This window comes from Cyclopterus lumpus, chromosome 1 (assembly GCF_009769545.1).
Source record: "Cyclopterus lumpus isolate fCycLum1 chromosome 1, fCycLum1.pri, whole genome shotgun sequence".
Classification (NCBI taxonomy): domain Eukaryota; kingdom Metazoa; phylum Chordata; class Actinopteri; order Perciformes; family Cyclopteridae; genus Cyclopterus; species Cyclopterus lumpus.
This window is the reverse complement of record NC_046966.1, coordinates 7,850,565-7,865,199: the sequence shown is the minus strand read 5'-3', so window position 1 is coordinate 7,865,199 and position 14,635 is coordinate 7,850,565. Positions and strand designations below refer to the sequence as shown.

Genomic DNA, 14,635 nt, shown 5'->3' with positions numbered 1-14,635 from the left:
ACGACACCCTCAAACTGAGTCTCTAACCTTAGCAGTGACTGTGCTCTGTGGAAAACTCCTAGACCGACTACACAAAGCAACTTGCACATGAGAGTGTGTGCATCTCTGCAGCCTCGCCTGCCCTTGAAACAACACCCCGAGGAACAATATATTCACGGTGATCTCGTCCCGTCAAACCAAGGCTAGCCACTGATGGCGAGCTCGTTATTGAAAAGGTCCAGGGGCTCTTGTTGGCATCTTTGTGCACACTTTGTTTCTCGCGGTAGGAGAGTTATAAAATACAGAAATGAGTCATAAAATGCAGGTAGCCTAGATACAGCAGATCTTCAGGATATTTGCTGGCCATGGGAGTTATTACCTTCCTAGATTGCTTGCCCGGGAGGCAGCAAGCCATGTAATGTGTGTGGTTGCCCCTAGCAACAGGGCTGAGCGCACAAAAATGTATATCAAAAAGGGAGCATTGCATACTTTAATACAGCAAGAGATAACATGCATTTAAAAAAAAAAAAAAAGATATTTGGATTATGGTCACATGAAGTGTTATAGTGTCATAAAACCAGCCAGAGCATGAACAAAAGGCTGAGAATAATTTAACACTGTGGCGCTCTAAGTGAAGTCTGCTCGAGTCGGATTGGATTTCTTCACATTTGTTCTTCTCTACTACTAAATGATATGTACTATGCCAAATGATCCATATATCTGAGTGTGGCCATGACAAATATCATGTAAAATGAATGTCTAAAATGTCCTTTTGTGGTGTGTTTCTTTTGCGCCTTGCCTCGATGCTTTTCATGTTTTATGTAACATACTCGGAATTGCCTTGTTGCCGAACTATGCTGTATAAATAAACGTGCCTTGTGCTGCTTGAAAAATATATTTTTGGCCACAGGAAGTACAATAGTGGTGGGTCTGAAAAGAGGTCTGAAAGGAAACTGATATCTGGCTTTCGACACAACAAAAACAAAGAAATGATCTAAATTGCAAAAAAACTAACTGTTATCTTGTCAAGCAGGAATGAATGAGAAGCTTCTTCTACACTAATTACCAAAGATGCACTTGTGCGTTCTATGCAACACATTACTTGGGAAACTGCAAAGCACAGATGTCAAAGGTCATGAAAAACCCTCACTGATCTGAACCCCAGTACGTGCTCGAATCGAGGATCTCCCGGCTCGGACTATTTTCCGCTGTTACGGCTTCCGTGTCATTGGTGGCGTGCTCTATTTAAGGAGTCTGAGTTGATGATCTTGAATGACACACTGACATATCTCCAGTTACAGAGGCCGGGCTGTGCTGCTGCAACACTGAGAGGCTATACGCATGCAAGGAAGGCAAACAGGCATGTAAATGGGGTTTCACGCTTAGCATGCAGGTAAGCAGTGGCTGATGGCATGTAGCCGGTACCGGCAGGCAAAGAAAAGGAAACCTCACTGAACGTGTCATAGAATCTTAAATGATGCAATGAAATACTTTTGTATACTGTTTAGTAACAGGACCATGCTAAACTAATTAAAAAACATATTTTGCTTGGTGTCCTCTGTAAATCCGGACTACTATTAAAACACTATTCTTGTTTTTCCGGTGTGGTATGAAGCCGTGCGGAGGACAGAAGTACACTGGGTCGCAGCCAGAAGGTGTAAAGCAGCTATTGGATCACGAGCACTCATGGTTAAAACGCCTGTTTCGTCAGTCAAATGCATCTCATAGCTCATTTCCTTCTGAAGATTAGGACTTTTCCAGTCAAAATAAGTGGACGTATCTGACAGCATGACAGGTGAAATTGGACCAGAGCTATTGGACGAGGTAAACTCTCATTGGTCAGTGTAACAGATGCTTGTTACCTCTTAGCACAGATACACTGTAGACGTGAACTGATTACTGATCTTTATTATTTAAGGCAGCCGTCCATAGTGCTCTCTCAGCCTCGCCCCTGAGCGCCCTCCTGTGTCCGTGGATCTGCTTCGTTGACGGCAGCAAATCATCATTAGCCACAGCTGAGGCCAATTAGGCCTCCACCTGGTACCGTTCCCTGAGCGCACTCCCCCAATCCCCTCTGCAGCTGAGCCTAACCACGCCCCGCCACCACAGTCAGTTTCTTTATTGGTATAAAGAGCCTATTGGTAGGAGAAGAAACAATCATCCCAGCTTAATGTCTCGATTGGCTCGGCTATATGTTGTATCCATTCATTTGAAAACAACTGGTCTCTTTTTGGTTCCCCTAAAGTACCAGCCAACTTTGATGTCAAAATGCGTGCCCGCTATGCAAAATGGGTTGCCAGGTTTGTGCAAGCAATCAGCTGTTAGCTTACTGTGTGTATATCTTGTTGTGGCCAAGACCAATGGAGATGTGTTGCCTTTGGCCACCATCTGTCTCTGGGCCAGAGCAGGTCATTGTTAATGGCACAGTAATCAACCAATCGGCAGGATGTGATGATGTCAAAACATGTTATTTTTAAATATGTCTACTTTGGAGGAAAGAATATCGACTTTGATGGCATTATTGCAGCTAGAGAATAGTCTAAAGTGTAGTTCTTCTGCGGTTGGGAATGATGACTCACTAAGTGGAATATTTAAATCATCGCAACATTAACATTAGATGGATTAAATCAACCACCTGCTGCTGCTGTGATTCAATCAGGAGTCGACTGAATTTAACATTTTAGTGGCTTTCTTTGAAATGATACAACCAGAGGAAGAGACTGAAGCTCTTTTTCTTTTGAGATCTATTCAAACAAAGATGCTAAGCATCAATTTTTTCGTGTACACAACAAAGAGAGCAAGAGTGATCAGAAAAGAGCGCATGCGCATGAACTCCAGTGTATTGCCAGGGAAGGCACCTCTTTGCCGACAAACACGTGACGGGCAACAGCTGGGCTTTGGTTACTTACGTCTGTGTCGGGCCCCTTATCTGCCCCTGGGCAGCAGAATGTGACTAATTCATGGCACCTCTTGTGGACCACAAAACAGCAAACTGCAGGGAGACAAAAGACGAGAGGAGGCCGTTAGGAGAGGAAGAGAGAGATGGGCAGAGGGAATCAGAGAAAAATAAATATACAGACAGATGGAGACAGGAAAGCAACCAAAAGTAGAGAATATTAGAATACAGTGTATCATTGTCGATTGATATGTAAACAGACAGCAAAAAGAGAAGGAGATCTGATAACACTGAGAGGGATTGAAAGACCACTGATGTCTGGGCCAGGCTCTTTACCATGTGTCCAGATGGCCACTCCTGCCTGCAGGCTGACTGCTCTTACTGTACAGGACAGTGCCGCCTACTCCCCACCCCCCCCCAACACACACACACACACACACACACACACACACACACACCCCCACGCCCACTTTTGTTTCCCATGCACAAGAAGCACACTCAAATGTGGACACAATCACATCCTCCAGCTAAGACAACTGCTGAACATGTATCCATGTAGAACAATTCAAGGATTGCACACTTGAATACATCTGCACCTACTCGGTGTCAGAGCAATGTGTCATTATCACGCCGGGTCACTGGGTGCACTGTAGTCTGCAGCCAAGCAAGCAGCATACTCAAAGAGGGGGAGGGCGCCTGTTACTGGCTCTCAGAAAAATGTCTGACACCATGACGAGACAGGGTGGGAGGGTGGGGGGGCTGATTGTGGAAGCTGGCCGGTATACAAAACAAAAGCTGTATATTCTCACTGCTCTCGCTCTGCATGTTGTTCATGTTGTTCACTGCTTCTCTTTGCTTTTGATAGACCCTCCCTTTCTCCCCAGGACTTAATGTTTTCAAGGCCGACGCTTGTGGCATGAGATGAAAGCATCTGAAATGGCGGTTTTCAATAGTCTTCAATTAGCAGCGACTGACCCTGCGTAGACTCCATTAGTGGTTTGTGTTGCATCAGTGATGTGATGCACTTTCAGAGACCTTGCTTGATTTTCCGTTTTCTACACTTTCACATCAGCGGAGCAAAGTAATGCGCATGTCACTCTTGTTCAAGCATCCACCTCCAGATCACCTCTCGTCTTTACACTGCATCACTCTTAAACAGCGCCACCCAAACACAAATAGATGAGTGCTTGAGATGAGCTGTGAGGGTCACCGGGGATGAACAGACAAAGGGGAGCTTCTCACAAAAAGATAACCTAAAAAAGGCCCATAAACCTTGAATTAACAAACTAGTCTGGCCTTGCAGTTGTAGTCCTCAAGCCCTCCATCAACAAGTCAAGTTTTCATCCATTTCTGTTGAAAATCTCTTCATTTTATCCTATTATATTCATTTGTGTGAAATTGTCAGAATTAGCATATCGATTCTTGAATAATACAGTCCCAGTCTCCCAGTACCCTTTGACCACTAAAGTGTGATGAGTTCATCCATGAGTCCAAGTGGACGTTTGTGCCAAATTGGAAGAAACTCCCTCCCCTCCTCTCCATCACGTTCATGAGAAAGGTATGTACGGTCAAACAACCCCCAAAAAAATGCCTCATTTCGTTGGCACATAAAGAAAAAAGATTTCATCGGAATCAAACACCATCTGTTGTCACCGTTATCATGTGCACAACTCAAACTACTACTCCATTCATGTATTATGTATTGCTACTGGTTAAATGCCTGTTTGTGTTATCATTCAGTCTAGAAATATAAATCATGATTTAGACACGCAAACACAGACTGAGTAATAATGTTAAGAATCTGGTCATTATTTTTGACTTCTGATCGCTGTTGTTTGGGAGTGAGTCAGCCCCTCTACACCCATCCACCATCTGTCCCGTCCCCTAATATCGTGAATAAGACACATATTTATGAATGCAACACACCATTAGCATCGCTGAGAACACATTTTCATTCAAAACTACATTCTACTGAAAGGGGGCTCATAAATCGTGTTCATGTGACACATTATTGAGCAGTAAAAGTCATAACAAAGGGAATCATTTTTTTAAAGTGCACATTCTCACCAAAGAGTAGTCTGAGCCACACATATTGAATTGTGCTTACATGACTGCACATACAGGCTTATGCATATTTGATTGTGTAGGTTATATTACATCAGATTGAAACTATAAAAAAAACAGGTAAATAATACTGAAACATTGTCTTTTCATGTCCGTTAATGTAGCTCGTTGTTCTAGTGTTTCTGCACCTCCTTGCAGCCACCTTTCTACACAAAGAGACATGTTAGCAATTGGCATTCTGCGTCACATCAGGGGGGGTTTCCAGAAGGCTGCAAAGAAATCAATATTAATTCACCCACAGCTATAAGAACTATTAGTGTTCAGCAGGGAATTGGCATCGTCAAGCCCTGCTAGAAACAATACAAAGCATTATGAGAATGTAATGTATTTTCTACAGTACATTTTTTATCAAAATGCAGGAAACTAATTGAGTAATTAAGATGTGCCAGAACATGTAGAAATATGGCAAATTGATCTTTGAGGTGTTAAAATAGCACTTCACATCAAAAAGGTTGCTGACCCCTGCTTCAGTATATATAAACACTACTTAACAATAAAAAGTTAGGGTTGCCAACATGTTGATATGTATATGAACTTTTACGATGGCAAATCAATACAGCCCCCACACACAGGCATATCACACCACCACAACTCAACCCCTACTACCCTGATTCCTCTTAGGAGCTATCGGTCAGTACATCCAATGACCACAAACCAGAGAGGTCATAAATCTCACTGATTCACTACCTCCATAAATCATCCTCCAGTAAAAAGCTGATAAGAGTGTGAGAGTAGCCTTGATTCACACCAACACACGGCAGCACTGCGTATACCAATCCTCCGTATACCAATCCTCTGTCTTGTTTCTATCAATGGAGTGTGAGCTTCCATATGAAGTGCCAAGGCTCGTCAACAGCAAGCGCTCCTTCTATTAGCACTTCCTTCACAGCGTTTCTACCATGAAATACCAGACATTGGTGTATTCAAAATACCTCAGGGATGGCCCAGAGGTTGTTTTTTTTATGTGGAAGTCCTCTTTCATCTGCATGCCAAATTACGTCTTGACTGACGGTTCCACGGCCTGTTAATAACGGTGGTTTGACTGATCTTTTTTCCCCCAACAGCATTCTGTGAAGACCCGCCCTGCTCTGTCTTTGATTGGCGAGTACTTGATGCCTTCTGAAAGAATTTGTTAAGTGTATTACTATTAAACAAGATTGGTGAAAGATGACCCTGCTCACATATATATTTAAAATGTCCTGACAGTAGGAGAAAATGAATGAAGTGGATATATGAGGGAACATTACAGTATGTTATATTAAACAATATTCTTTTAAGAGTATGTGAAAGAGACAAAAAAAGAGGTGAGTGAATCAAAGGAGGTACAAGATGAAAGAGGTTGAAACTCTTCATGGTAACTGCATTACTGTCACTGAATTATTTACTCTATAATTAACCAGTAGTGAGTGTTAATAACTATATTAATCAAGCCTGTTTATATGAGCAAATCATCAGGAAAGCTACTGACTTACAACACTTGCAAAGCATGGCAGTAAGGCGGACTGAGAATATCAGAAGTCAAGGTGTTCAGTTTCTATTAAAAGCTGTTGCATTAGAACAGGGAACTGACAATGTAATACAAAGCAATGAATGCTCACAGAGTTTTGTACGTTCACATGTGCCAGCTGAGAACTATTCTTAAATAGAAAGGAGATTCTGGTGATGTGAGGGGATACACCTCTAACAACAGCTTAATCGCCTTTGAGGAAAGGACAGAAGCTAAGATGTGTTGTTTCCAACAGGTCTGTTGTGGTGAATTGAGACCTAATAATTCTTTTTCTCTCTGGCTGGGATTATTATACAGCAAGTGAGAGTGTAATGAGGGTATTCAAATCAATACGTATTGCCTTCCAGCACAACAGACTGCAAAATCTTCCCAAAAGATATATATAGCTCAGACTCATTTCTCCTCCAACTCTGGCAAATCAATTAAAAAACTTCCAATCACATTTTTTTTACAGGTCACAAGTTTGCTCGTAGGCGCAATTTCCTGAATACAGGCAGGAAATGAGAAAGGGGGAGTGATAATTCAACAGTTCTGGGATATGGAGATGCGTCTTATTTCCACGATACCTCACTAAAAAAAGGAATTGTATCAGAGAAAGCTTTTAGATCGAACTATCAAGAGGCTCTGCAGCACCCTGGTCCCCCTGACAAAAGCCTCTTTTTCAGACTGGGCAGCTTTCATTATTTCCTGTGGTTCTTTTATCCACTTGAATGCCTGGACCATTTTCACCACTGTCGCCATACACCAACTCCACAGTCAGAAAAAAGAAATATAATAAAATATCCTCAAACTGTGTGTGGAAATTGCTGTGATAAAGGTTTTTATTTGCTTTTTGGCATATTAATACACGCCTATGTTGTCATTCTGAGAGTGCTGTTGGCAATCTGTCTGGCCAAAAGACACATTTAGTGCAAGATTTAGTGAGTAGTATGCCTCCAGAGTGTAAACCTAAAAAAGAAAACAGATAAATAAACCAGAACCAATCAGCTACCTGTTGCTGTTTCACCCACAGCAGTGAGCACCCTCACAGGAAGCATAATCATAAATCTCCGTCATGATCTCCAGGAGGTGATTATTCGTATATGAGAAGACAACAATCAGTTTTTAGCCGTGCTTGTGGCATCATGGCTCTATGGATGTCGGTATGTCCACCTATTTGGTCAAAACTGAAATATCTCGGATATTAAATGGGTTGCAATGAAATGTGGCACAGACATCCATGCCTCAGTGTACTGTATTATTTATAAACCATGAGTAGAACTAAAAAACAAACTCTAAAACTAACAATGCTACTGAAGCTGTCACCTGCAGCGGCCAAGGCTTCAGCAGCATCTGCAGTGATGTGTAAGAATAACACTATTGAGGTGGCTGCTTTACCATCAACACCATGTTTAAAGTTTTTTCCACATGATGGCTCTCTATTCACTATCATCTCAACTTAAGGGAGTGGATATTAAAGCTGACAACACTGTGCATCACTGCGACAGGAGCCAGGGCCAATGTTCATTCATCATCTGAAGTAAAATGACGGCAGAAAATAAAACATTAATAGAGACATCATTATACTTTTTGATCCATTCATGCTTGGACTTGGCTCTAACAGCCGTATATTAAGTAAAAAAGGCTACTGTACGTTGATTAAACTTCTTCTCCAGGTCTCTGATCATGAAATCCATGTAATACTAAATAACAGTGATCTCTGTATGAATCAATAAAAGAGTCTGCATTGAGGCTTTCATTGGCCTGTAGACAGGTATTAAGTCTTGGTTTACTAAAGTCACTTTATTCAAGCAGCGTTTCCTCCACCAGTAGCTACAGCTCCGTTATTCAAATTCAAAGTAACACAAGGCAGAAGTTACCAACAGGTCGACTTCATTATGTTTGCTTTATGTTTCCTGTTGTTTCATCCTGCATTCTCTCTAGTGATCATGGAAAGTTCAAATATAGTTTCAGTTATGTTGAGATAACAAAAACAAGGAGGCGAGGACAGAGACATAAACATAGAAGCGCATCACTTTTGGTGAATTTGTCTGGGAATCCTACGCAGTTTCTTCACAGTCACTGCTCTGTCTCACACCTACACTCCTCCCTCACTTTAGGCAACGGGCGCCACCATAATTGAGTACCACTGTTCCAGGTGAAGATGTAAGGACCGTCATATACTTTAAAATAATGGAGTAATTTCATACCTACGCCATCATTTCTCCTAAAACATCAAGCAACAAAAAGTTGTCAGTTTGTTCCATGAACTGGAAACAAATGCAGGGGGTAAAGAAATCAAAAGAAATCAGCCATGAACATTACTTTGTTGTTCTTGTTAGCAGGCTACAGCTGTTGAGTTCACTATTACAGGGAAGTGGAAGTTATCTGGAGAAATTCCCCATTTAACTTGGTCCACTGTTTGCCAGGCGTGCATCATGTGTTTGAAGTTAAACACCACAACTTGTACTGATAAGTCAAGTATGATGGTATTTATACTCCACACACAGCTGTGTAAAGGGCAATGTCCCCGTCATAAACACAGAAAGAGGCTGGACCGTCTGTTATTGTGGAGTGGCCTTTGATTCTTCATCCACATCACCCACCTACTGCACTAGTGTTGGCTACTTATGAACAAACCGCTCCAGGTAGAGACAGCTCCTAGCAGTCCAGCACAGGGCTTTTTATGTCGCACTTCAAATGCCCACCTTGCTATATTAAATGTTAAGAAAAGCACGGGCATGATGGGACAAAGCAAGGGTGGTTTCCAGGGAAACAAACCATATTGAGGTTATTTAAAAAAAAAAAAAGGTTATATAAATTAAGGAAACTATTTAATAGCAAGAATTGAAACCTCGGGCACGAAACTGATGGAGCCACACTCATTGGACTGAGAAGAAACAATTTGATGTCCAATGAGGTAAAGGGTCCAATGACAATTTTTTTGTTTGTATAAATGAGAGTTATTACTTTCATTCAGTGAAAATGGAGATAAAGGTGCACAAATTCTCAATTGACGGTGGACTGGCCTGTTTTACACAATAAGTATCACAAACAAACCATTAAAAGAAAACATGGATCATTTCTGAACACTACTTTCTCTCAACGCTAAAGAGAAAATAAACAAAATGCCCAAGGCTGCTGCACTCACACTGACTAGGAGGATAAGACATGAACATATACACAAAGAATCAGGCGATTTAATTGAGTAATGACCCATTAACAAAAGTCATAAATCAGGTGATTTATAGTTAGTGGTATTTGTGCACAAATGATGAGCACTGATGAACTCACAGAAATATTCACCGTATTTAGTGGTAACACACCTAAAAGAGGTCATCTAAACTAGTCATTTAGTCTAGGACATGTTTGGCAAAGCCGTGGGAGAATTTCTCGCTCTGTCCAATCTCATTCTGGGTCATACCCTTAATATCGACTATCCAGTGAAACGGGGCTTGAGCTGCATTCAGCAATTACCCTGTTCATAATCACTGTGCAATGAAACTGAGCTCAAGCACTCCAACAGAGAGTCATTTGGGTTTCGGCTTGGTCATTGGACACCAATACAGACAAGTGTTGGCCGTAAACACTTATTAAAGATTTACAATTTCCATCTAACAGTTCTGGCAGAGAGTTGGATGTCTTTGCTGTGAGGCTGATCTTCTATATTTCCTTATTACTCCACGATGCAATTTCCAGACAGGCCTTTATACCAAGGTCTAAGAGGAAAAAGTTAATTTGAAACTAATACAAAAGCTACTCGCCTCTCTTTCAACAGGACCTCTGTAACACAGTATATGTATCTTAAAACACTGATGAAGCTTGTGGGCTGTAACCTTGCACAGACTGAGTTGGACAGACGAGTGTGTGGGAAAATGTCATAAGTTGTTTTTCCATACATAGACTGCTGTATGCGAGTTGTCTTAAAGACTGAGGTCTAGTCTTGCTTGTTTACAAGACTGACTTCCTGCCACACACATTAACTCCCCGTGCTCTTTTTGAACATTTGCACACAAGATCCATTGAAAGTCAACCCTTATCATACTTAAATACTCGCACAATGTTCCTAAATAAATGTCTCCACAAGGTCAATGTCCAAACCCTGATCCAGACCAGCTGATAAAGAACAACTCCGCTGGTCAGGTTCTGCTTTCAAAATAGGAATTATGTTCCATCTGTTTTCGAGAGCTCCTGATTTTACTGAAGACTGTGGGGATAAAAAAAAAATCAATGCTTAGCTCAGGATTGCTGTGAATTCTAGAAAGAAAAGCAAAATGTGGTTTCTTCGCTAGTAATTGGCACATAGTGAAAAGGAGTTTGGGACACACTGCACACATAATGGCCATAATAATGGGGGAGATGGGTCAAGAGGCATTGCATGTAATGGAAGGATGTGAATTGCAGTCTGCACAAATTACACATTGGGCACTCAAGGGGAGCCCTTGTAGGTATAGCAATTAGAATCAACCATAATGTCAGACTTCTGAGTGGCAGGTAGGACAGCTGGTGTAAAGGGACGGCTCTGAAGTGAATGGCGGTCTGTGCACATCAATCATCGTATTCTCTATTCAATCGGTAGGCTATGGAAATGGTGGTGGTGGGATAGCGTTCCTAAAAAAGACCAACGGTCAGCATTTGTGAGAAGGCCATTCATCATTTATGATAGAACTAAATAAAGAAAATCTGTGGAAGAAAAAAATCTATAGCAGCTTTCATTCTGGTGGTTACACAGGGCTTCCAAGTGTAAAACATACATATAGACAAACAATAAAACCAGGGATGTTAATGATTCATCTGTTCATAATTTAAAGACTAGTCTGTGGTCAGTAGGTCAGAGCATTTCACTCTATTTTTCTAACTGATGATAAGTATTTGTAGGCTGTAGACCTTTTTTGTTGTTACAAGCAGCAACATAACTATCACACTGAAATATTTTCAGCATGTCAGCAGTTTACATGCAGCTCTCATTTGGGAAAAGAAAAACATGTATTTTGTATTTCATATGCTTTGAATGATGATATGATTATCAATCATTGACGTGGTCAACGAGCATTTAGGACATTACTCAATGTTATGGTAGACGTAATCTAATCATGGCAGACAAGGGCAGGTCTTTTATTCATTATCCATCCTGTTGATTGAACTTAGCGATCCTGACCGAGGACACAGACGGGTTTAGATGCAGTGGGCTGTTTTGCATGCTGAAGGGCGCAATTGTGACTCATTTGTGTGTGTGTGTGTGTGTGTGTGTGTGTGTGTGTGTGTGTGTCTGAGTGAACCACATACTTAGGATTCTCCTGAAGATGCTGTGGATCTCTGATAAATGCCTGACTGACTCCTTTGAGGTAAAGAAAGTCTTTTTCACACCCGGTTGGCTGTTTTTTGTGTGGTTTTTTTCCGAAGTCAAGTTGCTTCAACAGCTCTCCTGTCGATTTCACCACTGATAGGTAATCACTTTAGAACATTATCGGATCAGTGACCGCAAAGCATTAATGCTGATCTCCTGACCGCATATTTTGACTGAATGTTGGCCAGGTAGGTAAAACTGTATTTCCCACTATGATGGTTAAACTGTGTAACTAATCCGCGGCTCACAAGCCGCCGAACCGTGAGACGGTTAAAAGCAGCACAGATCTGTTCTGAAGTGTGAACAGCTTCTGAAAAAGGACACAAGCCCACTGGGTGTGAACATTTGTTCTCCCATGAAGACAGCTCTCTAGATGACCTGTGTGGAAGATTGCGGATGGACGAGGCTGTCCTCCTCTTCAACGTCCCAACGCTTCCAGTCAAGCACATCAGTGGATGAACCTGAACCTGGCTTCGTGCCAGCGCTCACACTGTGTCTCCCCAACCACTTTAGCTTCTGTGGCGATGGACATTGGGTACAGTGAACATCCCTGAGGACACTGTGTGATGCCGCAACTCGGTCATGCCGAGCAAAAACAGTCCCGGGCTCCAAAAAAAAGATCAAGTGAAATGTTTGCTGGAACGGCAATGGTATTAATGAAAAATTCACTGGGACTAAAAAAAGGCCACATCCTTTTACGGCACCGCCAACATTTCAGGGAACGGCTTCATACAAGCGTAGCAGTCTCAAGCTGTTGTTGGAGGGAGATGGTCCTGCCTGGCTTTGACAAAAAGAGACAATAGTGAAGCAACGCAGCTTCGCCAGCAGAGGTATCCAATTGGTAAAGAATGCGAACTGGCATTTTTACATGCTTGAACAAAGTTACTGTGTATTTGCCAATCAGTCCTAAAGTCTGCATCTTTGTGTTTCAGTTTATATCTGCAACTTCATGTTGACCTGCTAAGGGGAGCCTACAGGGACTTTGTGAGTGACGGCACGGGCCAGCTGTGCGATTATGAGCAGTTTGGATCCCAAATATAGCAGCGCATGAGAACAGGATCAGGTAGTCCCCAAGGCCACCTTACAGTGTTGCATTGAGCTCCCTGGTCTCAGAGACAGTACGGTATGTCCATGACAGCAACATCTTAGTTGTCCTGCAGACTGGTATTTAAATAAGAAACCTAGTAAGCACACTCAACTAATATCTTTTCTTGTCAAATGTCAAGTGTAATCCACCGATGAGAACCTTTCCCGACTTTGGCATCCCTGTATTAACATGCTATTTGCAATTTCATACTACATCAAGTAAGCCAAACAACCAGCAGCTCTTCCTTGTGAGCATCTGACAGCAGTGACAATATGAGCCCCTTACACCTATCTATGACCTCACACACTTAGACACACTCATCCTTGATGATTTATAAAACAAGACTAACCAGTAGAAAAGCAAACCCTTCATTGTTAAAACTTCAAACGACTGGTGAGATGAAAGGATATTAATTTAAGCACAAGCTGCCGCAGTGTTTCTCCAAAGGAGGATCTCGTACCTGCCCCGTAGCCTTCCTCCCAGCAGGCTCTGAGGAATGGGCCCAGCTTCCTGTTTCAAACCTCAGGCTGGCACGAGGGAAGGGCCCAGCAGCTGGCTTCTATTTGGGCAGCTTTCTTACATTTACCGAGCATGCAGCTGTTTTTGTTTTGTCCAACGTTATTTGGATAGACTGAGAATATCGGAAAACTCTCATCACAGGGTGTTTACTACTAGCATATCTATCAGACAGAACATGTCACGCATGTATAACCTATTCCTCCCTTGCCGATACATTATACACGCTTGCATTTTGCTCATATTGTTCAATCCCAGTATGCTGCAGGCAAATATGCATAATTTGTAGCCAATTAAAATGACAAAGAAACATATACAGACGGATGTACAAAGTTTTGCATGAATTGAAAACTAACTTTGCACCACAGGTTAGTCCTCAAATATATACACTGACAGAATACTATGAAGTGTACTGTGACTGTATTCAGTCCTTATTTAGCAAAGTTGCAAGCAAGCTTTCTCTGGCAGAGATTTTAAGCAACTGATAGGGTAGCGCCTTAACAGGATTATAAAGAGGCACGGCTAATCCAAAACACAGCCAGCTAACTCTCTGCAGGACAAGGAAAGCACACCCCAGAGAGGGAAAGAGGCGACGTCTACAATCGCAGTAAAACCATGTGTCTCGTCACCAAAAGCCAATTCTGTTGTAGTATTTGTGGAGAAAAAATATAACAGAGTGTAAAAAACACAAGGACAAAGCAAAGACGTAGCAGCTTTGTAACTCAGGCAGACCATCTTCTGCATACAAACAGATTTCTGCTTTAATTGAATTTTTGGAATTTAATTGTGCGTGCACGACACTACACAATGTTAGTTGGAGAGAGCACAATGTCTGTGTAACCGATGACTTTTAAACACTTCTCAAACCAGATTCTTGAAAACGTTTTTGACATTTTCTAGGAACAAACCCCCCCCCGCCGGCCCTTCCTCCCCCCGGCTACACAAAACATGTCTGTGAAGATAAAGTCTCGCTGCGTTTTTGTATTTTTATTTCAAGATTCCTCTTATTTGGATGGTAAAAGGATCAATTTTTATCCCTTTCAATAATTCACCGCCGTGCGCTGACATTTAAACCCCTCCATAATGGGTGACACCTTAACACAGTGACACAGAGGGACGCCTCTCCATCACGAAAGACACACCAGTGTGCCGGACAAAGACGGTGTTACGGTTGCGCTGAAAGTGCTCCGATGAAATTTA

At 42.0% G+C, this 14,635-nt stretch overlaps 1 protein-coding gene across 1 annotated transcript in view; it reads right to left on the bottom strand.

The window, feature by feature from the left end:
* The window catches only part of prkcaa (protein kinase C, alpha, a), a 124,092-nt gene that overhangs the window by 75,526 nt on the left and 33,931 nt on the right, over positions 1-14,635 (bottom strand). The window contains exon 3 of the mRNA XM_034537486.1: positions 2,889-2,971. Within this exon, the coding sequence (XP_034393377.1) occupies positions 2,889-2,971 (83 nt within the window). The remainder of the gene's footprint in view (positions 1-2,888; positions 2,972-14,635) is intronic.